The sequence below is a fragment of the Platichthys flesus genome, chromosome 4 (genome assembly GCF_949316205.1).
Source record: "Platichthys flesus chromosome 4, fPlaFle2.1, whole genome shotgun sequence".
Taxonomy (NCBI): Eukaryota; Metazoa; Chordata; class Actinopteri; order Pleuronectiformes; family Pleuronectidae; genus Platichthys; species Platichthys flesus.
The window spans coordinates 3,812,854-3,839,474 of NC_084948.1; the positions used below are offsets into that span (position 1 = coordinate 3,812,854).

The following is a 26,621-nucleotide window of genomic DNA, read 5'->3' on the forward strand; positions in this document are numbered from 1 at the left end:
CTTGTGATTATCTGTGTTGATGTGAAATGCATCCGCACCTTTTGGATTACTTTTGCCCCCTCACCACTCCCTGCCCGGGTGGGCTGCAGGGATGACAGTGTGTGTGGGTGTGTTTGTGTTATGTGTGTGTTTGTGGAGTGTGTGCTCGTGTATATGTGTGAGCTGACAGGTAGAAAGCAGCCGTCTCTCGGTGAGTTGCGGGCAATGCGGTGAACAGATTTGAGTAAATATTCAGACATGTTGGATCACTCCAGCAGCCAGATGAACCATGTCCACTAAACTTCGCTGCAGACTTGGAGCTCAGTGGTGAACGTGGGCGAAGACACCGCAGGAACAAACGGGAAATTCAACTGTCAGCTGGCCGGGAAAGCCGATCACACCACCCGGCTTCCGGGGATTCAGGGGCCGCATCGGTTGACGGCAGACGTCGGTCGGCAGCTCGGGGGGAAGAGGGCGAGCAGCCACATCATCGCCGACATCTACCTCTCGTTTTCTGCCACTTTCCGAGATGTCAAGGAAGCTTCAGAGGACAGAAGTCTGCGCCGACTGCAGTGCGCCAGGTAGGGGGGAGGAAAACAAATCCAAATAGACCACTGTACTGGAACAATGCGCCGAGTGGGCGACGCGCTGGGACAACGGGGCCGAGGCTGGTGTCACTGTCAGCGGCTCCGCAGAGTAGGAAAGAGGCCAGGGCTTCCAGGCGTCGCTTAGGCCCAAAATAAACAGTGAAATATAGGCGTTATCACAGCGGGAAACATAGCGAAGGTTCCACCACTGTGCTGCAGAAATCTCCCGTGGATCTGACTCAGACTACACGCGAGGGGAACCGGGTTGTTTGCTGCAGTGGAAGCTGTGATTGTCAGATTTATGTCGCCGCTTGGAGAGACGTTTGTTTTGATTTTCATGATAGACTTCTTCATGGGTTAGCTTAGGCTGGCTAAAAAGGCTGGCGTTGTTGACCCGCTGAATGGTGAACCTGTGTTAAACGCGTCTTTTCACAATCAATGAATTTAACACACACTTTCATTCTAATTCAAGCCCACCGTGTTATCACCAGCGCACGACTGCAGGGTTCTGAGTTTGTATAGCTGGCTAACGCTGCTAGCTTAGCTACGGCGTTAGCTCTTGTGGCTAACTTTTGCTTCAACGCCAAGTTGCTGCTAACCAGTCAACCAGCAGCCAGTCGTTTCAACAGCAGTGTCTGACCACTCGCATACCTATCACATTTAAAAACATTAAAGTGGCTCATTAAGCGGGTGTTTGTTTAACCTAATTTTTAACAATATGATTTTAAAGTGTTGTCACTAACGCTGAGGGAATTATCAGAAGCAAATTCATTTGAGAGGCTTCACTGAGTGGCATATTTAAGCACATTCAACAAGAAGTCGAGCAAAACAAATATGGCTGAAGTTCACCTGTCACACAATAGTTATCCATTTGCTTCTGTTTGACATGGGGACGACGCTACAATATTTAGAGGTTCAATTTACATCTTTACCCCGTCTGTTGTTTTATTTATTTGTAATGTGATGTAAGGAGAGCTGCATATGTAGCCTCACATGCCCTCATGTTCAGTTACTCCTCCTGTGTGAGTGCGTGTATGTGTGTTGTGTTTGCATTCATTCATGTGTACATGCATTTCAACAGTTGCTCACTTCACAGCTGCTCCACTTTCCAGCAGTGTGTGTGTGTGTGTGCATGTGATTCAGTATGTGTGTGATTCAGTGTGTGCCATGTTAAACTCTGTAAGCTTCAGGGCCCTAATGTTCAAATATAGTTTTCAGTTTCTTGCTGGCTACAAAGACTGATTTTATGACCTGAACCCCAATCCCTACTTCTTTTAAACATGTAGCTTCTCACTGTAGCAGCATCTTTATTTACTTCCTATCGCCCCCCTGTTGCTTTTCATAATTTGACCAGCACCAATTTCATTGATTTCCTTAGCAACTGACAGATAATCACTATGTAATATCCCTGGAAAATCAATTCTGTCCATTTACATGGGTTTCCTCAGACAAAATCACTGGCAGTGATCTAGTTTGTCCATGCAGCTGTTACTTGCTGTATATTTCTTCTCTACATGTAGCCCCTCCTTTTGACAACATGCACACACACGCAGTGCGTTGTCCAAAATGCTGACCTAGCCACCAGTGACAGGCCACCTCCCTACAACCAGCTTTGTGTCAAACTGGGGGGATAACTTTGTGGCACGGCTACAAAAGACAACTGATACTTCCAGTCCAAGCCAAGCCTCTGGAAGTGTTAATGTCATGCCATGGCAATATGCAGGGTTTATAGCAACAATGAATCATGTTGTCATGATGGTGAGCTCTTTTATTGGACACAGATGCAATTGTGTAAGAAACGGGAGCTCTTTTGTAAGTGTTTTGACCTATTTGATGGTGGCATTGAATCTATGTATCATCTTGTGTGGGAAATCAAGGCTGTCTCTGTTGTGAACAGTGTTCAGTTGATTATTGTTTGACACTTATGAATAAATGTATGAATTGTAATCAATCTTGAGGTGTTGTAGACCAGCATGTGGACCTACATGTTGCGTATGGCCATTAAAATGGTTATGTGTGAATCAACCTCTTATAAATGTAAATGTAGACACTTAACTTGCTATGTATTTCAGCAGGAGCTTTTTTCTTGATTTGAAAGTTATCCTTTAGCATCACTATTCATTATAATACATGTTTTAATGCAGGCCTTAGTGACGGTAACAGGAAAAAATGTCAATGCTGGATTGCCAACTTTAGGCTAAATTATATCGTGCTGCAGATTTGGCCAATGCACTGCTGCCAATAGTATATCCAGGTCTAATAGCTTAATTGTGTAGCCTCATATTGATCCAGCGAGCCAAACAGATAGCATAGCCTGTGGGAGTTTTTATATTTATTACACAGATTAAGGAATTAAATTGCTGCAGTCTGGCCTAAATGACTACAGGCTACTGTTTTGAACTAGGCTTTAGCTCTTACAAAAACACTTTTGCATCTGCTGGTACTTTTGTTGTGCTGGCAAAATTACTTGCAGCATGTCAGTTCATCTGATGATGAACCATTTTAGCTCCAATAATACCTTAAGTCCTGACAGTTTTATCCCAGTTTATCTACTAATGTAGATAGTAGCTGTGTGTGTGTTGTGTGCTTTCGTGCATGCATCAAGTGCATGTAAGTGTGCATATATTTGTTATGATTGCAGACTGTGTTAGCTGTGAGCTGCTCATCACATCAGGGTCCTGAGGGCATAAATATGACCCAGACTTTATGACTCGTCTGCCAGTGTCAGCAGACTTGACAACAGCCTTAGTGTCTCCCCCTCCAACCCTCATCTCATTGTCACACATATTTTCCTCTTGAAAAATATGACTCATTTTGTGTGTGCACATGCAGGAGAACACATGTTTTAGGGATCTTTACTTTATCAGAAACTGAAATGTTTTGAATTTTATTTCCCCTAAAATTCCCGCCAAATCTTGCTTTAATATTTAATAAAACTTTGACTTGTGTTGCCTTGACTGTAACCTTCAGAACTGTTCACTGCGCATTTATCTGAATTTTTGAACAATACTAAGGTGATTTGGTTTAAATTATTCCTATAGGATCAATTGAGCTCAGCTGAGACAGGTATTTGATATGTATCTTGAATCTTCAAAAGGTTGCTAAAACAACTCCCATTATGTTAATCTCAATGCGGTTGTGTTAACAAATCGTTTTCCAATCCATGTACCTCGCTGAATTTTAAAGATTTATAAATCTGATTGGAGTACTACTACTCAGTGCTACTCATCTTAATGGCTCTTGGTCTGAGTCTACATGCATCGTACATATTTCATTAAACATTTCCTACTGCACAGAGCACATGTTTGACTTATACTTGAAGGAAGCCTGGACATGTTATTAAACTGTAGATGGAGTATATGTCTCTCTGAGGAAAATGGCACCAGAGTAAACTGTAATTTGAACATTAGACTGCTAGGTTATTGCAGGAGTTCTTATTTGAAAAAGAGGAAGAGTTTTACAGCATCCTTTACTAGTTAAAGTTAATGTTGCGTTGAATCACTTAAGATTCTTTGATATGCTGAACAGGCTAACCAGCACAAACTGCCTGTTTATAAATCTTGTGTAACATCCCTCTGTTCGTCTGTCTGTCAGACCCCGGCTGGACCAGTATCAACCGAGGGGTCCTGATCTGTGATGAATGCTGTTCAGTTCACCGCAGCTTAGGGCGTCATATCTCCATAGTCAAGCACCTGAGGCACAGCGGATGGCCTCCAGCACTACTGCAGGTAAGGCTGAGAAATGGAAGAGTGATGGAAAATAACATAGGAACAGGGAGGGACTTGAATAAAAGTAAAGCAAATGGCGTACCTGAGACCCAGAATAATGACACAGAATGTGATAAATGCTACAGAAAGAGGATGCTACTCCACAGTTTTTATTGCTTCTTATTTTTTCAAACATTTGTTGTTTCTATCAATTCTGGCTCCAAACATGTTCATATTTCTTCTAGGTTTTTGATAATCCTCAGAGCAAGGAGTTCAGAGTTCAACTGCAAAGTGGCCTTACTCAACAATATTCTTTTGATGTTGTCAGGGTATTATTTTAATGTACGTGTTGTTCCACCAATGATTTACAACTGTGCATGTGTGTGTACGTGTGCATGCTTTTGCGTGTATGTGATTCAGATGGTTCAGACCTTGGCCAGTAATGGGGCCAACTCCATATGGGAACACAGTCTCCTGGACCCTGCTCAGGTGCAGAGTGGTCGAAGGAAACCCAACCCCCAGGACAAAGTCCAGTAAGTATACTCACCACAGGGTAGAATTACACAAAACAACACTTCCACACTCCACTCTTCTCCTCTGTCACCTTTGCTGAAGGAAATGATCTGTGCTGCGCAGGAAGATTACATAATCTTTCTGAACATAATTGGTGTTTTTGCTAGTGAAGCATAATAGCGCCCATTTTTTTCCTAATGCTTTCCACACAGTTTTTTTGTAGTCATGGATAACTTTAGTAGTTTATCATGTTATAAAATTACCAGTGTTGGGCAAGTTACTGAAAATTAGTAATTAGTTACAGTTACTAGTTACTTTGTTTAAAAGTAATTGAATTACTTCACCAGTTACTGTATATCAAAAGTAATTAGTTACTAGGGAAAGTAACTTTTAAGTTACTTCTATGTCTGCTTTAAATGTAATGAATATGAATAGTACTGAACAGTTAAACACAATAAACATATTTTTTGTAATCAACAGGGCAACAGGCCTTCAAATAAAGCAGTAGTACAAAAATCCTTAATACAAAATAACTGTCTCAGTCATTTAACAGTGTTTTTTTTACCACATTAGGCCCAATGAAATAAAAGTGAGGAGAAGCTTCTCAAACTTATGATCTGAGAGCCTATTTCCTCTTTGGAGAGAGAATCGGGCTCACCTTTCGTTACTGCCTGTAGCTCTCACGGAGCGGACAGATGGACACACCAACGCTGTCAGTGTTTCCCCTAGGCGCGGAAGCTCTCTGTCCGCTGGTGGGAGTGTGCTCACCTGTGTGTGCGCATCGGGATGGAACTCCGCCGTGAGAGATACAGAGAGCAGATGAGAAATCTAAACGCGCGACCATGTGGCGAGGGGGGGGCGAAAAAAAGAAAGCGTCCTCATGACTGCCTCTTGTCCAGTTCGATCGACCCACACTTCCTTCGCGGTCGACCGGTAGATCGCGATAGACGTAACGCGAGTAACAAACTCATTTAAATTTCAGTAATTGTAACTGCGTTACTTGATTTAAAAAAATACCTTGTTACATGCTCGTTACCACTAAAAATAGTGGAATTACAGTAACACGTTACTTTGTACTGCGTTACTCCCAACACTGAAAATTACATACAGCATATGTTTTGCCAGCATGGTGTTTTTTGTTTTGTTTAGATTAACTATGGGAAGGTCATGAGATCATGATAATGAAGTGAGGTTACCGACTGTATAAATGTATTGTATTGCATACTTTACGTTTATTATTTCGTAGAAGAAGCCGGACCTGTCAATTCTGGTTCATTCTGGAGATAATTATCAAGTAAAATGTTGACACTCGTGATTTGATGAGAATGTGCAGTCTTGCTGCCTTTTAGTCCTTTTCTTAAGACATGTATTTGTTTATTTGATAAGAGAGTGGGTTCTTCATTTTAGTTTTTCACCTAGCACAATGAATCAGAAAGAGAAAAAAGGATAAATCAAAGATGTAACTACTTTAAAGTCAAAAATGCTAATCAGTTGTTCGAAAACAGATTTAAATTCATCAATAGAAATTAAATTAAAGTGGCACTGTCTAAAGTCTCTGAAAGCCCAAACCATTTCCCCTACTTTGCATCAGCTTTCACATCTCACAGGGACCTGTGCTAGCAATCATTGTGTGAACATCTTTTATACATTCATAATGCTGAAGGGCATTTTGAAAATGAAGGAAATTTAATGCACGCTTTGAAACATAAGTTATTTGCTACATTCACAGAAATGTAGTATTGTATTTTATGATTAAATAGAGCTGTTTTTCTTTTGAGGTGTGGATTTTGTGCTAACCATCTTACCTCCTCCTGTGCAGCCCCACTAAGTCAGAGTTCATTAGAGCCAAATACCAGATGCTGGCCTTTGTACACAAGCTGCCCTGCCGCGATGATGATGGCGTCACCACCAAGGACCTCAGTAAGGTAAGGGCTTGGTATTTCACAGCTCAGGGTCAATGCATTATGAGTTCAGGTTAATTAGTCCAGAAAGACATAGCTGTGCTGTAGAACAGCATGTGTAAGCACAAAGGATGTTACTTTAAGAGGGAGACCTCATACATATACATGCATACTCATCTGTGTGTGTGTGCGTGCACTGCACATGCACACTCAGTGATAACACCCTCTGGCAGGAAGTGATCTGAATTTCACAGCAGGACATAATGATCTCTAATGCTGTGGGGCTCCACTGAACTAATGAGGGGATTCTGCCTGTTCCTGTCTCGCCATGATGTTAAATCTTTCCCACATCTCTTTCTTTCTCTCTCTGTTACCTAAATGCCTCTCCTCCTTGTCTTATTTAGCAACTCCACTCCAGTGTGAGAACGGGCAGTTTAGAGACATGTCTTCGGCTCCTGTCCCTCGGCGCTCAGGCCAACTTCTTCCACCCGGTCAGGACCAAATATGCTTGCAGCCTCACTCCATCTAACACTTAGGCAATCCGTTCAGTTATTCTCCTCATGCCCTGCCTCCTGTCCTGACTCTCTGTGTGTTTACCTGACCCTCTAGGAAAAAGGCACTACCCCACTCCATGTAGCAGCCAAGGCAGGCCAGATCTTGCAGGCTGAGCTCTTAGTGGTATATGGCGCAGACCCTGGAGCCCCCGACATAAACGGACGTACGCCTATGGACTATGCAAGGTACAAGACAGTGGAAACACACTTCAGGAATAACAGTTAGCCTTTAAATGGAATTTAATTTCAAACCAACTGTGTGAAATTGGGTAAGAGCTCAATTAGGTTCAAATCAAAAAGAAAAAAATAATCTGTTTTTGTGGGTTTTAGGCAGGCTGGTCACATAGAGTTAGCAGAGCGGCTTGTGGAGTGTCAGTATGAGCTGACAGACAGGCTAGCCTTCTACCTGTGTGGACGGCGTCCAGGTAACTCTATGCACCAGTTCACATGCAGCTCACATGCCCTAAAGCATAACAGTTAATCTCTCCTCTCCTCTCCTCAGATCACAAGAATGGCCATTATATCATTCCTCAAATGGCAGACAGGTATGGACCATGGCATTATACGTTACTCTTCAGATGACTATGATGACTAACTCTGTTGAAACATGCATGGTGTGACTGGATTGCATGAACCATCTTTGTTGGTATCACTGAACCTCACAGCAACCTGACTTGTGCCTAGTCCTACCCTACCCCAGATATGAAGTGCCCTTCGCTGGGACTGTCCCCCTCCAAACGGAGCCACGAGCGTTGGGGGTAGAATATATTCCCCTAGGAATTGGGACAACAGTCACTATGTCATCAGCATCCAAGCAATATCATTATAGTGACAAACAATTTGAACTAACATTATTATATCAATAACCTATCTATAATAGAGACACATTTGACTGCAGGACTGACGGGACAAATGTATCTATTGATCAATACACAGTTAGTCAGCATGTTTGTTAACGTGACGTCGGTCCTGTCCATAGAAACCTTTGCCCCACAGTGAAAAAGTTATAACTTGAGTGGGGAAGGTTTTTTACAAACTTCATAATCCAGACACGGTGTAATGAATGTTACTCGTTACTGTTTACAGGCGTTTGAAATTGTGTATGGCGATTTTCCTGAAATGTTTGTTGGCGATTCGATGACATTTTATTGATCTGCTAGATTTAACTAATATATTCAGCTTGATTTAAAAAAAAAATATATTATTTTGGAAGATTTCATACTTTTGTGAAGATTTGACCTGCAGCGGTCGCCATCTTGATTTGCTTTGTCCCTGTGTGAAGCATTTGGGAGTCTCTGCCCTCCATTCATTTTTATTGAGGTCCTTAAATTTACGGTTGAAGGGATGGTTGAAGGGCTAGATGGCAACTACCCCGTACATAACATACAGAAATGGGACAAAAATAGCCCTTCATGTCCACAGACCAAACAAAGGGGAAGGGCTAAATTGTAGGGCTAAGGGGTGAATTGGGACAGGGCCTTGTTATAGTTGCGTCTGCCTGGCATGGGGTAATTGATAATGATGCAGTTTAGTGTTCTGACCAGAGGGTGGCATCATAGTATATGTAACTCCACCCCAAAAAAAAAGTTGTAATTGTAAATGCCGATCTGAGCTATTACATGTACCCTTGATGATTTAGGTACTGGAGGTTGTGCTTGGTTTATTAATCCTAATATACAGGTTTTATTTGAGAGGTGTAGAAGTGCACAGTCAGCCCACAATAAATCAAGTTCAGTGCCACTTGGCTCAGTTTCTACGCTACTCTCTATGAGTTGTGGGGTGGGGGGGGGGGCGGGGCTACCCTACGTTCAGAGCAAACCTCAGGTCTTTCTCTCTTGCTCTCTTTCTTTAAACAAATGTAGCCTGAATAGGATAAAAAATACAATCCGTCAAATTTTACTCATAAATATTGTGCTATGATTTATTAAACCCAAAAAATATGTCATCACAAACAAGACATTTTTTCACATCATCAGAATAATCAAACAGTGCCTTGTGCATCTCTGTCAGGAATACATATTTTGTGTCTGATTATATAAGTAAACAAGCTAAGTAATCTGTCCATACTTACAGACAACAAATAGCTTTTCAGGACCAGTAGACCTCATGGGGACCAAAGCCTGGTCCTAATGAGGCATAACATACTTTCTTAGGTCCATGTTAAAGTTAGGGGTAAGATGTGAATTTTGCTTAAGTTAAGGTTAGAGCTAAATTGGCCATGGGGTTAAGGTTAGGGTAATAATTTTGGTTAGGCGGTTCACAATGAATGGAAGTCATTGCAAACAAAGGACAGTTACGCAAACCTAAGGTGTGTGTGTGGGCCAGTTATTACTCATGTTGTGGGGACCTAAATCTGTTTACACGGTCACATTATGAAGAAGACATGTTTTAATGTTAGGTTTAGGTTTATGTAAGGGTTAGTGTTAGGCAAGTAGTTACTATTGATAAAGTAATGGCATTTTAACACTTGGTCCTTTTCTGCCCTCCAAGCAAACTAAGAGCGATGAGTCATGATTTTTTGTGCGTATGTAAACACTTCAAACAAATTCAGGTGAGTATGGTTGGCTTTGTGAACATAAGGGGCTCCAGGTTTGCGTCGCGAGAACAAAATCAATTCAAGATTAAGGCTACGTTCATTTTGTAGCAGCTTCCCAAAGCTGCATTATTATTTCTGACGCTGCTACAGCATCAGAACAGACGTACTTCATGGATCAAGTCGTCTTTAGTGAGTGTCTCCTGTTCCCTCCTCACTCTCCCGCTGAACTACACTCACTTTACACTTTCACAATAAACATTATCACTAATCAGAAGTTATGACACATACAGTCGAGGTTAAACTTGCCAAACATAGTAGAGAAACGCACAGCGCATGATCCGGGTTCTTGTTCCGACGTCATCGATTGATAAAGAACTACATGTGAATGTCTGTTTGTGTGAAGAGGAATGTAAACACGCACACGCGGGATTACAAAAGGTTTCAACAGCGCTGGGTGCGTAACTTAATCCCTATTGACGAGTGGGGAGAACTTTCTAAATACAAAGGAAGTTCAGATTTATCAGAATGATTGTTTTAATTGATGAAAAAGCAGCCATGTGCAATAACAGAAAATTTAAGAAGTGATGCATTGAGATGCATAGTGATCAAATCATGGACAGGTGAATTATAATCGCATTGTGAGGCTAGCGAAGATTCACATATAGGTATATTATAATCTTAAGTCTAAACAGGCTTTTTCTATCCCTGTGGGCTAATTTGACCAAATACTACCTGAATGTGGATAAGACATCTGCTACCTGCGATCGTCCTGAAATCCGTTGGTCACTGATACCATTGTTCAACAGATTAAGCCTTAACCAGGCACACCTCAAAGTGTATTATTACATATGTGGATCTTCTTCTGAGCTGCCATCTAACTCCACTTGCATCTGTTCTGGTGAATGGTTCCTCTTGAAAATAACAATTAAAGCTGTTTTGATGTGGCTTCTTTGCCCCTCTTTCTGTCTGTTTCTTTCTTTTTCTCACTCGTTTTCTGTTCTCTCCATTTCGCTGTGCTTGGTGGAGCCAGAGCTCGTCCTAAGTGCCCGACACAGAGGTATCTTTACTCTCCTTGTTCCTTTTGTGTCCCAGAATTCTGTCCTTCATTGCTGTCCCCACCAACCCTCTGCTATCCCATATTTTGTAGAGTTCCCTGTTGTTTCATTGAACAATGTCTTATTCAGCTGCGTGTTACGTTATCATGAGAAAATAAATTTGCATTTAGTACTGAGGGAAAAAAAACAAAGATGAGTGGAGGTTATTAGGCAGCAGAGGTTTAGATGTCCCCCTGCAGTTACAAGGTGTTGCTGCACTCAGGAGAATCACAGCAGTCACTTCCATATATTCATTAACATAATCATATATTCTCAGTGAGTATTTCCTTGAATAAGTCTAGTCTTCATTAAAAAAATATCTAATAATGCACTAAAACGTATCTTTTATATCTGTGGAATAAGTCTACAGCAGCATCTTGTAAGAAAAAAGAAGATTCTGACTAACATAATCATTTGCTGATAATTTACAATTTGAATGATCTAACTACTAAAAGCACAAATGCACCCTGTCCTTTGGAATCCACAGATGGTTATTCTTAGGTTAATGTAGCACTTACAGCTATAATAAGACCTTTTGATCTGACACCCATCCCACCCTCAATATCCCGTCCCCCCCCTTTCTAGCAAAACACCCTTCCCAGTCCTTACGTCTTGCTCCTTTTTCCCATTTCCACATTTACCTCCCTATCTCTTTGCTCCACAATATACTTCTGATACCTCACTGACCCTCCTCCTCTGTGTTTCTTTTAGCCTGGACCTGTCAGAACTGGCCAAGGCTGCCAAGAAGAAGCTCCAAGCGGTGAGTTGGGTCAAAGTGTGATATTAAAATCTTGGCTTGTTTAATATTTACAGTATAATTCTACTGACAGGCGTGTGGTCAAATTCAGACAATAGATTAAGCCATTTGGTGTTACAGCCAAAATTACCATTTCATGCCAGATTCGTGTTTTTATTTTAAACAAACATGTAGAAGACACAGTGAATACTCAAGCCATCTATCGATTTCACACATACTCCCACATTAGTGAGATGTCGGACCCTGATGGGTAGCACACAACTTATCTAACCTTGGACGGATGGAGGTTGTCAGGCAGAGGGTCATATCAGCCTCACAATGTGTTTCGATGCAAGTTAATGTGTATTTAAACACATTTAAATTAGTGGGAAAAAAAATTGGTTAGAAAATAAATCAAAAATTATAAAAAATATCCTGTTTAATCAACCAGACATTTCGTGACCCCCCTGCAGTACCTCCGCGGACCCCCTGTTGAAGACCTCCACTCTAGAGCCATCTGTGTCAACCCACAGAGTGCTCATAATAAAAACCAAGCCCTTATGGCTAGTTTTTACAATTTAATATGGAAACTTTTATTTTACAGAATAAACAATGCACTGAAGATGTGGATTTATGGTTACATTTTACTTGGTTTTATTTTATTTTATAAATGCCTCAATTTGGAATCAACATCAACTGTCAAATATCCATATTGGTCCGGCTCCATTTATAAAGTCTGTTCTTTACAAATACATACAAGTTGATATGTCTGGGGTTAATTTGCTTGCATGTGACAGCTCAATAATCGGCTGTTTGAGGAGCTAGCGATGGATGTCTACGATGAGGTGGATCGCAGAGAAAATGATGCAGGTAAGCCTCATCCCTTACATCCTTACTCTTTTTTTCTTTTACCTATGTTTGGAAACCGAAAGCTGAAAGGAATATGAAACACCTCCACAAGATTTTGTTGACATGACCTATTTAGAGAAAAAGGGAGAAATTAGATGTTGAGAGTACGGAGAGCAAAAAAAAGTGAGTGAGGAGAAAAAGGAAAATTACTGTTGAAGAGGAAGGCAAAATGGAGTGAGTGAGTGAGGGAGGAGGAGAGTCGCTGTGAGGAAGTGCCTCAGAAATTCTTGAGTCTTTCTCCTCCTCCTCTGCTCTTCCTCGCTCTTTCTCCTTTTCCTCTTTCCCGTTAGTTCAGCAGCAGTCAAATTGTGCTTTCTGACAGAAGCACTGCAGGTAAGTGGCAAAGATACATACACTCAGCCGCACACTGTGGGAGGTGCTCAGAGCAGTTCATTATAGGGGCTGCAATCCACTTTTAAACGCTGCTGTTTTTTTCCCCCTTACTGTACTTGTTTATGTCTATATGTATGTGCGGGTGGATGAATTGAATCTTTGACTGCCCATTTTCCAGCCAAAACGACCATGTGGCTTAAAGACATACAGACTTATTTTTTGCTTCATATTTGTGTCTCCAGTGTGGCTTACGACCCAGAACCACAGCACTCTGGTAACAGAACGCAGCGCAGTGCCCTTCCTACCAGTCAATCCTGAATACTCTGCCACACGCAACCAGGTAAACATGCACACTTTCACACATGCACAATCATACACATAAGTATTGGCTCTTCCACACATACATAGGAAACTGCAGATATTTGTGACCTGAAGACGATGACAAACTGAGAGAAAGTAGAGAAGAAGGTGGAAAAACTTTCAAACATTAACAAAAAAAATTGAGCCTCATGATATCTTAAGTCTATTAGTCTGTGTCCATCTGTTTGCGGGGAGAAGCCAAAAATGAGTGTGAAATTGACAAGGGATGGTCTTCAGCTGTGAGCAAGGAGGAAAGATCCATCTGTGTTTCTCTCTGTCTGCTGTATCCCTCGCTCCCTATGTGAGAGAGAGAAATCCCATATGTCCTCTCACAAAGTTCCTCATTGGTATGGCTCAGTCGTATAAACATTTTAAACACCAACTGAAAAACACCCACATCGCCACGTTTGCTCAGCCATGATTGTGTGGTCCACAGTGGTGGAGTCTATTTATGGTGGGAGTCACATTTAGGGTTGAACTTTTTACCTTCTTTTGTCTTCTGAATTGGTGTGTTATAGTAAGCACATGGTTTTGTGTAGGGATTCCAGTCTCTTGTCAGTACAGTCAATGGAAACTGATCTTTTCATTCTTTTACTTGCACGCCAGCACACCAGTGTGCTTGCACAGTTTATCTTTCTATTTCTCTGTGTGTGTATGTGTGTGTTGCCAGCGCTCAGTATGACTGTGTTTTTCCACATGGTAGCTGACCACAGCAGTCACACAGGCGGTGAAGCACTGACTGTGGGCTGGATTGTTTTTGCATACGGCACAACTCTAGACAGAACTTGAAAAAAATAAGACTAACCTCCTTTCAGAAGCTCATGCCAACGTGTGCATGTGTTTACATAATAATCCACGTCGTTAAGTCCTGACTCATTCCTCTCTCAGGGCCGTCAGAAGCTGGCTCGGTTCAATGCTCGGGAGTTTGCCACTCTCATCATCGATATCCTGAGCGACGCTAAACGGAGACAGCAGGGAAAAGGATTCAGCAGCCCTACAGGTCAGTGGTGCATTTCAGTACAGCATTGGAGCACTGTAAAACAAATTCCATTTTTTAGATGTTCTGGATTATAGTTACAAGCTGCAAAAGGAAGAACGGACCAGTCCAGCAATTAAGTTAAGAAGAGAAATAGGAATGATATTTTTTGGGATCCATTCATGATATCTAGGATGGCGCCTCTCTAGTGGCCGCCTAATGCAGCAGATCCGGCTCACTCTGAGCACTTTTCTCTCTAACTTCGTCCTATTTCGTTTTTTATTTCTATTTTTACATCTTTATATTCCTTCACCCAAGTACTGCATGCTACTTATGTGATGTCGTCTGCTGCTGTAACATTGCAAATTTACCTACTGCGGGAATAATACAGGACTTCTTATTAGTAACTCCCAATGAGAGAGATCAAAAGGAAGAGAGGGACTGATATTTTATTTATTCAAATAACTGTAATAAATGAAAACCTTCTCTTTGCCAGACCCACTGGACCTGGGTATTGATGATGACCAGCATGACTATGACAGCGTAGCATCTGATGAAGACACAGACAGTGAGCTAACCACCCAGAACAACAACAACACACAACGCAGCAACCGAGCAAAGGTACAGTATTTACCTACTACATCAACTATAGCTTTAAAAATGAGTATAATAAAAACCTACTAATACACAACTCTACAAATGCTGACACACAATCACTTTTATCCAACAATTTCTGCTCCTTTCACATAGTGTCTAGTTAATAGAAAGCAAAGCCTTTCCTGTTCCTCATATTTAAAACAGCTTGTCCCAGCATGCTTTGCGGGGAGTGGCCACAGTCAGGGCTGCTACATATCTCCTGAGTGACATCATCAGCTATTCTGGGTCACTATCAGAGAGGCATTGTTCATACAGAGAGACTGTGTGTGTTTTGAAGGGGGGGACGGAGAAAAAGAGGAGAAATGTTGAAGAAGTGGTAGAAACAATGTAAACAACAACTCAACCAGTATCTATCTCCTTTTCCTGTGCACTTATTTAGCTCAGATTTCAAAATACTGACAGAGGCTCCACTGCCAAATCCTCACTTGAAATATGTGCATGCATTATTTCTCATGGGATTGGCAAGAAATGTTATTGTATTTATGTATTGAGTGGGGGCATGAGAGTATAATAGACATGGATTGGGTTGGGGGTGGATTACATTTAAATAAAGATCTCTGAAAAATAATAAGAGAGATGGTTCAGTTTTAGGGAGTGGTATAGGACTGTGTCTGTGCATTCCGTGCTCCAGGGTCACAGGAAGTGGGGGTGGATGAAGTAGTGAGAGTAGAACTAAGGCTCTACTGTCTTTACATGTGTGACCAGCTGTAGTACTCCGCTGCTGGCCACCCCCTTCCTCTCACACAGTAGTAAGCTATGTTTTAACTAAAAGATCATTGATTCATACTGTATATTATCCTCTTTTTACACCAGTATAAGAACTTCAAACATTCAATGTAGCGAATGAGTGAAATTAATCCCCAAGATATTTGGCCTGAAATCACTTTGCTCACTTTGTACCTCACTTTGTCTGTGTGTCCCATCCATCCATCCAGAGTATGGACTCGTCAGACTTGTCAGACGGTCCAATCACCCTGCAGGAGTACCTTGAGGTGAAGAAGGCCCTGGCCTCCTCAGAAGCCAAGGTGCAGCAGCTCATGAAAGTCAACAACAACCTGAGCGAGGAGCTGCGGCGGCTTCAAAAGGAGGTAGGGAGCACGGAGAGTGGATGAAAGGATAGACAGGGATCAATAAGGCAAAAAAAGAGGCAGAGGGTGAAATTGTCCAAAACTTCAACCAATGTTGAGAAATGCAGCAGGAGAGACTCTTGGTACATCTTTCATTCAAAAATGTTCTCAAAGGAAAAGAGAGATGACATGACAGGTTGCATGAATTGTTTCTTCGAAAGCTTGGACTACAGAAGATTCCTAGATTACAGGGCTGTATTGAAAATACACAAGACAAAGTGACAAAGACAGGTCGGCAAAGGGAGAATGAACAAGTGACTCGAACAGAACGAAGGGCAGGGTGACGGAGAACCAAGTTAATATTTTAATATCTCTTCAAGCTGATATATTTCTCCTGACAGGATGTCAATTACCAACAGTCAGTCTCATACGGAGCTAGGCTGCTACAAAATGCCTGTACTCATTTTAGTTGTCATTTTTGATTCAGTTGTGTTAGGGCAGTCATGGGTGCTTCATGTTGGATTATGGTGAGTCATCATCATTAGCTTAATGTATTCATCGGTGGCTGCTAGTCTTAGCTCACGTGACCCATGATTCATTCATGTATTCTGTTTTTTCCTTGTCAGAGAACTTTGTGTTGAGAGACTTGAGACAAACACGCATGTGTGCAAGCAAAGACAAAGAAAATAACAAATAATGGTGTCTAAAGAGAAGGTAGTGAAGATAATATCAGTGCCCATCATAATCCACATTATTCCTCACTGACCCCTTTGAAGAATGTATATACACAGGTATGTAGCCTCCTTCCACCGCTTCCCCATGACCTAATCCATGCCTCGCCATGTAACTTACTGAAACGTCTTAATCCTACATCCCCCCCCCCCCCCCCCCCCCAGTCCTTGATATGAGTTAAAATGTGAAGCCCTACAACAGCTTTTTACTGTACATACAATTTTGGATGCTTGTTTTTGACCATTCAGTTGACACGCCCCTCCCTCCCTTCAACCTCCCCATGTTCCTCCCTTCATCCCTCCCTCCATCCTCTCCTGTAGATCACACGGATGCAGACAGAGAACAGTGCCCTGCGGGGTGGCCAGCAGGCTGGGGGGGCAGTCGGCCATGGGGTAGGAGGCCATGGTGGAGGGGGAGGAGGCCACTGGCAAGGGGGTGTGATGCGAGGAGGAATAAGTGGAGGGGGTCTTGGTGGGTTTGGGCATGGAGCGGACACCCCGGGGCTCTCTGTGCCCTCCTCCGTGGCTCCCCACTCCCATCCCCACCGGAGAGACCGCCAGGCCTTCTCTATGTACGAGCCAGGGGCGGCCCCCGGCCCCAAGGTCCATGGCCCCCCAGCCCTGGACTCCCTGGCAGCCCGCCTGCAGCCCCTCAACACACCCAGCGTAAGTTAGAACTCCCATGGCCCCTTCTACTTCCCACCCCTATTTGGTGGCCCTGATTGACTGACTCTTTTTGGCCAGACTGATGGGTGACAGTCCAATCCTATCCCTCTATTTCCCGTTCAGCTCTCTTTCTACCCTCATCTCAGTTCCCGGTCCTTCTCTTTGAAAGGTCCAGTTGTGCACGATCCTCTTTTAAATGTGAATGTGTAACACTGGTTTGTCTTAAAGACAAAGAGACATCAATCTTGGCTTTTAATGGCATAATGGTAGAAGTGAGGAAGTGCACAAGTGTGACCTAAAGGAGAAAGATGGACGAAAAAGTGTTTGTCGTGACTGTTTGGTTGCCTAGCAACCCCTGTGATGCTCTGATCTTTAGCCTGCTTTGCACCCTTTGACCTTGACATTTGTAACACTTTTTGACCTTCAAGTAATTCTCCTGCTGCTGTAGAGCTGCTCAATCTGGAGATTCACACAAATAAACACGCCCAAAGAGGGGGATGTAGATGGGGAAACAAGTATCTCCAAACAATTGTTAATATCCTTGTAAAGGTCAATGTATTCTTTTTTATTGAATCAACCTTGTATTGTTAGTCATAATTTATGCAGCAGCCTGATGTACACTTCCCTAGAAATGTAACTACATGTTGTGGTGAAGCAGACCAGACAGTGATTGGTCTGCTTGGTCTCATCCATGTCCCTCAGTAACAAGCACTCAGTTCAATAGTTTTACTCATCATCTCTTCCAATGTCCTTTTTTCTGCATTCAGTTTTAGCAAAACTCTGCTCAACATATATTAACTTCTATTCCAACCACAAACCAATCAATCCCCCTTCAGGACTGGCACTATACTAACATCAATCCTGAGAAATCCGATCAAAAGAGTGCATGTGTGAACGCACCCACATGTGTATTGAGATCTGTATGCATGCGATCAAAATGTGTTTTTATAAAGTGCAGGGGAGTGATATTTGATCAGAAGTCATTTTAATGCAAGGAGTTGTGAACAGGCGTATTTAAGGCTCACTACTTGTGATCGGATCTCTCAGCATGCATGTCTGCAATCTTAGGCCACATGCATCCATCTACATTTTAACCAGGCTTAAAATGTCTAGTATAAGAGACATCTAGGGATCTGTCAGAGAGTTTATTAGCATTTCATCTGCAGCAGATATTTAGGTAGCTGCAACAAACAATCACTGATCATCAGAAGCCCTCAATGGACAACACGTCAGTGTCCAGCTCACTGTGTCTTTACACCAAGATTTACCTGTTTGCTTTCTTTCTGTCTGTCTGTGTCTTCACCTGTCTGTCCTTTGCTCACTGCAGTGCAGCCGTGCATCCTCTGGATGTAAGCATTTTGTCTGTCATTCCATTGTTTGTCATTTCGTTTCGAAATGTTTGATTCTCCCCCTGTGCACCACTTCTGCATATTATGCATTATAATACTGGAGATCAACATTAGTTTGTAGTATTTGCAGTCTATTTTAGATGCTCTGTGTGATGTGTTGCTCTTCAACACTGTTAAGTTTAGCTGTGTGACCTTTGAATTTCAGTCTTAGATAACTGTAGAGTCGTTTATTCTTTATAGGACGATGGGTGAGCTGCTGAGTTGATCTGGTGCTGCTCTCACTGACTCCTTCATGTTGTGCTTCGACAGTTTATAAAAACATCTCCCCTCTCTTTTTCTTTCCTTTTTCATCATCTATTTTGTTTCTGCAAATCTTTTATGTCTCATCTCATCACGGTCCGTCCATCTCTGTTTCTCTCCATCTTTGTCTGCTCCTCTCTTCTCAGGTAAGGAAGGGTAGCACAGGGGGTCCAGTTTCGTATGGAAGCCATCATCTGTCTGGATCTACAGAGATGGGCAGATACATGGTTTGTTCTAACTGTTTTTTATAGATGGATTTTTGTGCTCTTTTGATCGTGCTCTCAGTCCACTCAGGAATGTTATCATAATCAGTCCCTGACAAATATTGCAAGGGCCTGAATTGGATTATATACATTTCAATCAGTGAATCCCTCACGTCCTGTGAGAAAAGTCAAGACTTAAGATGATATTCGGCTTCAAATTTAAACATTCCTGCATAATTAGCTTTACCAGAGAAGCATCCTCAACTAACAGAAAAACTGCAGATTTCTAATCTGAAGCTTGAATTGTGAAAAATGCTTGCACCTGTGTAGGACGTGTGATCTCTTGAACTCTGAGGGGTTGAACAACAAAGGCGGTTTGGTGAAGCGTTTGATAAATGTAATGATGGAACATCATCTTTGCTTTGTCTTTCTCCCCCAGAAGCACGGCAGTGGCACAGACAGTGACTATGACAACACGCAAACATATGACCTCTCGCTAAGGTCAGATTCACGGCAAGTCACTGTACACACAAGGATGAGTGTTATGTAGTCTTTATATGTAGTTCTTATCACTGTCAGCTCTTTTGTTAAAGCCCAGTTCAGGCTACACTAAGGTTGTCAGATCGTTGTGCTGTTCATAGAGCATGACTTGCTGTCTTGTGATCCGGAGTCTTGCAGTCGTTGTGCTTTCATATATGACTGACTGCAGACAGTGGGTCACACAGTACATGATCTTTCACGAGGAGAAACCTCCGACTTGTACATCTGTTCTCGAAACTACAGTTGATCACGAAAACCCACAAAAGAGACACAGCAAGTCCAAATGATCTACCTGCTCTCTGTGTCATCTTGCTACAAAATAAATGAATTATTATTACTATTATTTTCAGTATGGGCCGCAGCAGTGAGGAAGAGGGTCGTGGGGACTCTGAGGAAGGTGGGGGCGGGGAGACATGGGAGCCGGACCCCACCCTGCCTTGTACAGAGGACGTCATACTGAAGACTGAGCAGGTGACCAAGAACATCCAGGAGCTGCTCAGGGCCGCCCAGGAGTTCAAACATGACAGGTAAGTGACAGTCCCCTACCACCACTTCTTTTTTCAATTACAATTTGTTGCCCTGAGCCCAACAGCAAGGCGCAGATGGAGATAGGAATGCATTCTCTCTTTTTGCAGAATAATGGAGGATTACTGAAGGAAAACTATGTTACCAACTTTTCAATGCACTTGATCTGCCAAAGTACACAATAAAGACTACAAACACAACTACGTGAAGTTTCACCTCCTTTTGAGTGTTTCTGATTATCACATTTGCTGACTTACATTAGCTGCTTTCAGACATGCTCTGTACTCCAGAGATCTGCATTTGTTCTGTGGGAGATGTGTGTGACGCGAATGTCAGAGTGAGAGCCTCCGCAGTTTGGCCCCTAGTATAAAGTCTGCAAAATCCCCCAACAAGATTCAATGTGAGCAAGTGGGGGGTCATGACGTTTTTATCAAACAAAAGAAAAAGAAAAAAACATGAATATATCCGGGGGGAAAAGTGTTGAGTTTGTCCAACGAGTTTGTGTTGAAAAGAACCGACCCCCTTATCGATGTGCTGTAAACAAAATCAGTTGATCTCAGAATTAATACGGAATTAATACGTTACTTCCTGCCTCGGCCTGCTGCTTAACCCCTCACTAGAATCCTGGGGATTATGTGTAGTTGTGAAAGCGTGTCAGCAGAGAACCCCTGCTGCATTCTGCATGTCTGCATACGGCTATACTGTATGTTTAACCATGGTTACTAAATTATTCGCAGAAAACTATATATTGTTTACATACCTTGTATTTTAAGATGACTTCCTGAACAACCATTGAATTCAGGACAAATCACATAAAAACTTGAGTGGATGTCTGTAGAGCACATACCACGGCCAAGGAATGTTACATTGCTCTGATATCTGCTCTTCACCTTTTTATTTGGATCTGCACCATAAAACACACACTCATTAATATCACTCTCCTAAACATGCATGTTTTTTATTGAGACCCATTAATTATTCTTTGAGAAATCAACAAAAATTTTGAAAATTTGGGCACTGTTAAAGACAATGAAGAAAAAATCCTGGATCTGCATAAAAATTTGTAACGTGTTCTTTCCTGATCAATCTCCTCCTTTCTCCAATTTATGTGGTAAACCATCCAATAAACTGTAAACAACTGACAGACAGACAGGCAAACAAACAAGTTCATGCTCCATCCTGCTGCTAAATTATATCCTGTTCTGTACTTGTATTATAACAATATATATATAAACTGTTTTGTCCTCACAAATGTATGTAAAGCATCCTTGGGTCCCGTGAAAGGCGCTTTATAAATATAAGCCATTATTATTATTATTACTATTAAAAACAGAACTACCTTGGCGGACGGTAAATACTGACCCTACTTAAAAGGAAAAACACACCAGGGTTAGTTTTAATTGAACTAAACAAGTTCTTTGTGAAATTGTGTTGCCTCATCTTTGAGTGAAATAATGAATCTCTCTCCTCCTCAGCTTTGTTCCATGTTCTGAGAAGATCCACTCTGCTGTCACTGAGATGGCCTCACTCTTCCCAAAAGTAAGTTCCTGCTACTTTCTCCCTTTGTGTCTATTTGTCTTCTTTGTCTGGGTGCTGCTCCCTGTATCTTCCTCCGTCTGGTTTCATCATCCGCTGTTGAGTTCAGTCTTGATTCCCTTTATGTCTCAACAGCGTCCAGCGTTAGATGCAGTCCACGGGTCCCTCCGGCTGTTGGCTTCCAGTGCCTCGCGGTTGCAGGTGGAGTGCCGCAAGGCGGTGCCCTCGGAGCCTGGGGCCCCCGCAGTGGACTACCAGCTCCTCACTCAGCAGGTCATCCAGTGCGCCTATGACATCGCCAAGGCCGCCAAGCAACTGGTCACCATCACTACTCGTGAGAAGAAACAGTGACCCAACAAATGCATGGATGGATAGATTGAGAGGGAAGAGGAAGAAAGAACAGATCAATGCATGAGGGGGCTGAGAGGGAACGGAGGGGCTTCTAGGAGAGTGATGAAGATGCATCATGTGATCACACTAAAGATGGGAGGACGGGAGTGACCGAGAGAGTGATGGCCACGACGAGGAATGGAAAAGAAGAGAGAAGTTTGGAAAATGCATGGGAAAGGAATCGGATGGAAGCGCTCATGGATTAGTAGAAACACGAGGACTGAAAAAGGAGAAATTCCACAAGTGTGGAAGTGAAAGCCGGGGAGGACGAGCGGGGGGAACCGACATGGGAGCTAGAGCGTGGAGCAACAGTTGGAATCAGATGTGTATAATAAACTGTTTAACTGCGATGAGCATATGTGAAATACATAGGTGGGGATGTACATAGAACTGGATCCTGAGGTGGTAATCGCTTTATTTATTCTCACCAGTCAGTTGTCATCCCTCCCTCCCCGATCGTGAGGGAGAGGGGGTGTATGCTGCGAGAGAGAGAGAGCGCAGACCGTGATGTACCCCAAACAACTGCCGTCCCTCCGTCCTGTGTGGGTCAGGAAGTGCCTCCTCTGCTTTCCTCTCCCACCTGCTCCCTTGACGCTCTCTCTCTCTCTCTCTCTCTCTCTCTCTCTCTCTCGCTCTCTCTGGCCAATGAAACACAAGGCCCCTCTTATCTCCTATCCCATCCCATACAGGGAGCTCATCCTGTATGGGACGGCCCTAAGGCCCCCTAGCATCCATCTAACATAACCCTGCTCCAAACCCCAGATACTTTTCCCTGGGTTAACTTTAACAGGGGGTTCCTGCTCTCCTCCGACCTGTCCCCCCCGTCTCTCTCTACATTGTCGGTGGTACACAGCGTGATCTGGCATGTTCGAATTTCTTTCCTCTCTCCTCGTTTTCTTTGTTTTCTTTGCAGATTGGTTTGGTCTGCACTTCTGACAAACCTTACTGACTTACAAATGCAAAACACTTACACTGGAATAATTGTGATTTATTATTGTTGATCATGCCAATTTCTTTTTTTGTTTTTGTATTGATATTTTTACTGACTCGTCTTGATTTAGCTGTTTATGTATGTTTTATTTCATTGTCTCAATATGATTCTCATTTATTGAAATAGGGAGACAGGTGGGGAGTAATGTGCTCAACCTCTTACTGGGATCTAAACCAACATGCACATGTAAAGAAAAGAAGGAAAAACCTGTGAAATGGTCCTCAACATTTCTCTCGCGCTCTGCTTCTGGGTGACTGTTAAGGTTTTTTTCTTCATGTCGTAATTTGTCCTTTGGCCAAGGGGTCGAAAAGTTGCCAAAGGGGAGTTTGATTTTTGGGAGATAAGTTTTAGATTTTCTGTCAAGTTGAAAACCCCTTGGTGCATTATGGCAAGATCTGGATCAAAATGCTCTTTTGGTGTTAACTCTTTTATTTTCCTCTTCTAATAGAACTAGTGGAATCATCTCAGAATCTCATACTAATTTTATTTTTATGCCAAGCAGGATGATACAAATCAAGTGCATCATTTGGTCCAGCCTGTGAACGAGGATGAATCCTCCTGTGTTGGTTTTGAAGCCGATGGTTACTGACAAGGCCGGTCGTGCTTCCTGGGTGCTTGTTTTGCACAGCATACATTATTAACATGAATGATAACAAACGTTGAGTCAAACGTTTGTTGACATGCTTGTTGGCGATACCGGTATGTTGCAGTCAAAGCTTGGGTTGGTAATCCTGGAAAGGCTAGCAGCATGCTACATTTGGGAAGCGATCCATTTCACCCCCTTCCATCGGCCCCCTCATCAAAGCACACACTGTGACAAGTTGACAACTGCTAGAAGACAACTTTTTTGGAGTGGCTCGCCATCTTCTAGCTGTAGCCTCTGCTTCAGCGGTGCATGTCTCCGCTGCTAAAGACTCATGCACAGGCAGGATGCACGCAGGGAGGCAGGTTGGTTAGTAACAAACAGGTACGCCAGCCAATCATATTGTTATACGAGAGCCGTAAGACTCCGGCTTTTTGCTCTTCTTATATTTCAACTATTTATTGATGGCTTTCGGGATGTGAAGAGGATTTCAACAAAAAAAGATAAAAGGTCTTCTAGAAAAAATTACCAACCCTACCTTGAAGCTTTATGTCGACCTGTGGAAAGCACCGGATCGAGTCAGTTGGACAAAAATGTGCTCATTTGAAGTCAATTTGTGAAACCTCAGAGTGCTCTTGATTTACTTTGCCACGTGTTACTTTCACTGTGGCGAGCACAAACAAGCCCACACCCACTGTAGTCCACTTGGTTCTGTGTCGCGGCCTGCTGACTCGGGCCTCAGAAGTTTGAACTTCTAGTTCACTGTGTCTTGGGAACAAAGCAAGACAGCATTGGGAACAAAGTAGTGTGTTTTTGTTTGCTTTTCAAAGATAGGGCTCTTAACCTATTGTAGGTTAAAACCTTGTTCTGTGCCCATGTGGTCATACCTGTAACTAAGGTTTCAGATGGGATCTTGTTTAAATTCACCTCTTACCTTTCTCCAATGATTCTGCAGCTCTTTTCTCAAAGTGTCTGCAGCTCTCAGAGTTGGTTCTTGCATTGGTTCTGAAGCGATGACGTCGTCCTTCAAACAGCATTTACCGCTCATCTCAATGTTAAATTTTTTCCTCATGTCGCTGCCTTTTAGCAAGAAGCAATTAAACCCCAACTTGTCCCCAACACTTTGAGAAGCTGATGCCAGACCGCCTTCAGCACTTCTCTGTCCACTTAATTCACATTCAGTCTTTCGCTTTTCCTCCCCTGATCGTCACGTGGGGTGTCTGCCTGTCGGTGTCCAGTGCAGTTTCGTCTCTGCAGGACAAAGTTTGAAAGTTTTCCCTGTTCCCTGTCAAAACAAATCGTGTTCGGAAGACTCTTGAAATGTATCATTGTTTGATATTGAATGCCATTGCACATCATCATCATCATCATCATCTCTTTTTATGACTGGCTGAGTTACAGTGATGTTTTACTGACTGCTGAAACTACAGAAATACTTGCACACACACAAACACACATCGGGGCCAGCAGAAGAGCTTGTCCCCTCAATCATGATTGCCCAAGTTTTAGAGTAGAGCCATATATATGAACATATATTTTCATGCTATATTTTATATTAAGCTATATGTTAGGATTATGTTTGTCAGATATTTATGTCTATTTGTAGGCTCAAGTGATCTTCAGGCCAAATCTTCACTGTCTCTTCCTCCGCTCTTAACTCTTGACACACCGAATGTACGTCATTGATACTTGTGGGTGTGGTTATCCTGAGGAACCCCTCCCCCCCTCATGTGTCAGCAAATACTGATCCTATTACAATCCACAGGAAATGAGAGCACATGTTTGATTCAGGTGTGGTCTCAGTTGCACTATTTTCAAACACCAGCTGGATGAAGTAGGATCTAAATGATGTACCTCTCTTCCAAAGGTTTTTATTTCAGGTACATGAGGCGCAGGATGCAGCGGTGTGGTGTGGGAGGGGGCAGATAGAGCGGCCTGAAGCGCACTATAGCTTAGCACTACAGTCATCTCAAAACAAGGGGGAGAGGGTCAAAAAACGCACACAGCCTCAGCCTCCCTGATATGTATGGACACTACGTAGGGTGCCTCCAGTGTGAATGTTAATGCTTATTTGTCCAACATCAAACACACATCCTCACACACTTCTCAGTTGGACCAACATTACGTTTGCAGCCAGTGAATTCTACACACACCCATACACACTTCTGATACTGCGATGTCCCCAATGTTCCTTCACAGCGCTACACTTTGGGAGATGGGTGACGGGAGAGTTATCTTTTAAAGAAGACATTAAAACTGTATAAAGTAGAGAAAACAATGACTTAAAAAGGTCAATCGTAATGGAAACTCATAAGCTGTACATTTGTAATAAAATTTAAAAAACAAGTAAATTGTCCTGGTTGTGTCTGCAGTTTGTTCAGTGTGCATTTACATCTATGTGTGAGTTTCAGTCAAGACTTGAAGGCCCGAGCTGTAAACAAACTACATCATATAAACCAATCAAATTGCATATTTGTAAGGTTTACCCCTTACCTGAAGGTCTGCAGTTCAATGCCAGTTTTCCCCATTATGCATGCTGAAGTTTCCTTGGGCAAGATACTGAACCCCAAAATTGCCCCTTTTCATAGAAAAAGGGATGCACATAGATGATCTATAAATGTGTGAATGGCAAAAACTACTGTAGAAAGATGAGAAAAGCGCTTTATAAATACAGACCATTACATCCTCTGCCCTTAATCCTCAACTAGAGTGGGATAAAGTCCTAAAAAAAAACAGAAATGTTTGTGTCTGATCGTTATGGGAACTGTTGTAATTTCGTATCAACCTCAATATGTAAAGTGCCTTTAGATAATGTATGATGTGATTTGATGATATACTACAGTTGAGATTGAATTAAATTATCAAGATGTTTTGTTTTTTCGAAAAAACAAGATAAAG

General features: G+C 42.4%; 1 protein-coding gene across 6 annotated transcripts; it reads left to right on the top strand.

Annotated features, from left to right (window-relative positions):
* Window positions 1-68: 68 nt before the first annotated feature.
* On the top strand, window positions 69-26,074 carry git1 (G protein-coupled receptor kinase interacting ArfGAP 1). 6 transcript variants are annotated; one of them, XM_062385586.1, is made up of 22 exons: window positions 69-190; window positions 292-560; window positions 4,161-4,294; window positions 4,694-4,806; window positions 6,606-6,711; window positions 7,092-7,178; window positions 7,297-7,427; window positions 7,572-7,666; window positions 7,744-7,786; window positions 10,808-10,834; window positions 11,583-11,631; window positions 12,405-12,477; window positions 13,092-13,189; window positions 14,098-14,209; window positions 14,682-14,806; window positions 15,778-15,930; window positions 16,962-17,306; window positions 19,102-19,182; window positions 19,598-19,671; window positions 20,049-20,225; window positions 21,699-21,762; window positions 21,895-26,074. In XM_062385586.1, exons 2-22 carry the CDS (start codon window positions 509-511, stop codon window positions 22,108-22,110), a joined length of 2,355 nt encoding a protein of 784 aa, XP_062241570.1. In that variant the 5' UTR covers window positions 69-190; window positions 292-508; the 3' UTR covers window positions 22,111-26,074. The 6 variants fall into 6 exon arrangements, with proteins under 6 accessions (XP_062241570.1, XP_062241569.1, XP_062241571.1 ...); XM_062385585.1 differs by having other exon boundaries at window positions 150-560; XM_062385587.1 differs by having other exon boundaries at window positions 150-560; window positions 19,598-19,659.
* The last annotated feature ends 547 nt before the right edge of the window (window positions 26,075-26,621 follow it).

Bases quoted from the DNA above. Each gene is read 5' to 3' on its own strand.
- git1 (XM_062385586.1), top strand. From the start codon at position 509: ATGTCAAGGAAGCTTCAGAGGACAGAAGTCTGCGCCGACTGCAGTGCG. The intron at 4,295-4,693 runs GTAAGGCTGAGA...TATGTGATTCAG, and splicing joins GGCCTCCAGCACTACTGCAG to ATGGTTCAGACCTTGGCCAG. The intron at 14,807-15,777 runs GTACAGTATTTA...CCATCCATCCAG, and splicing joins AACGCAGCAACCGAGCAAAG to AGTATGGACTCGTCAGACTT.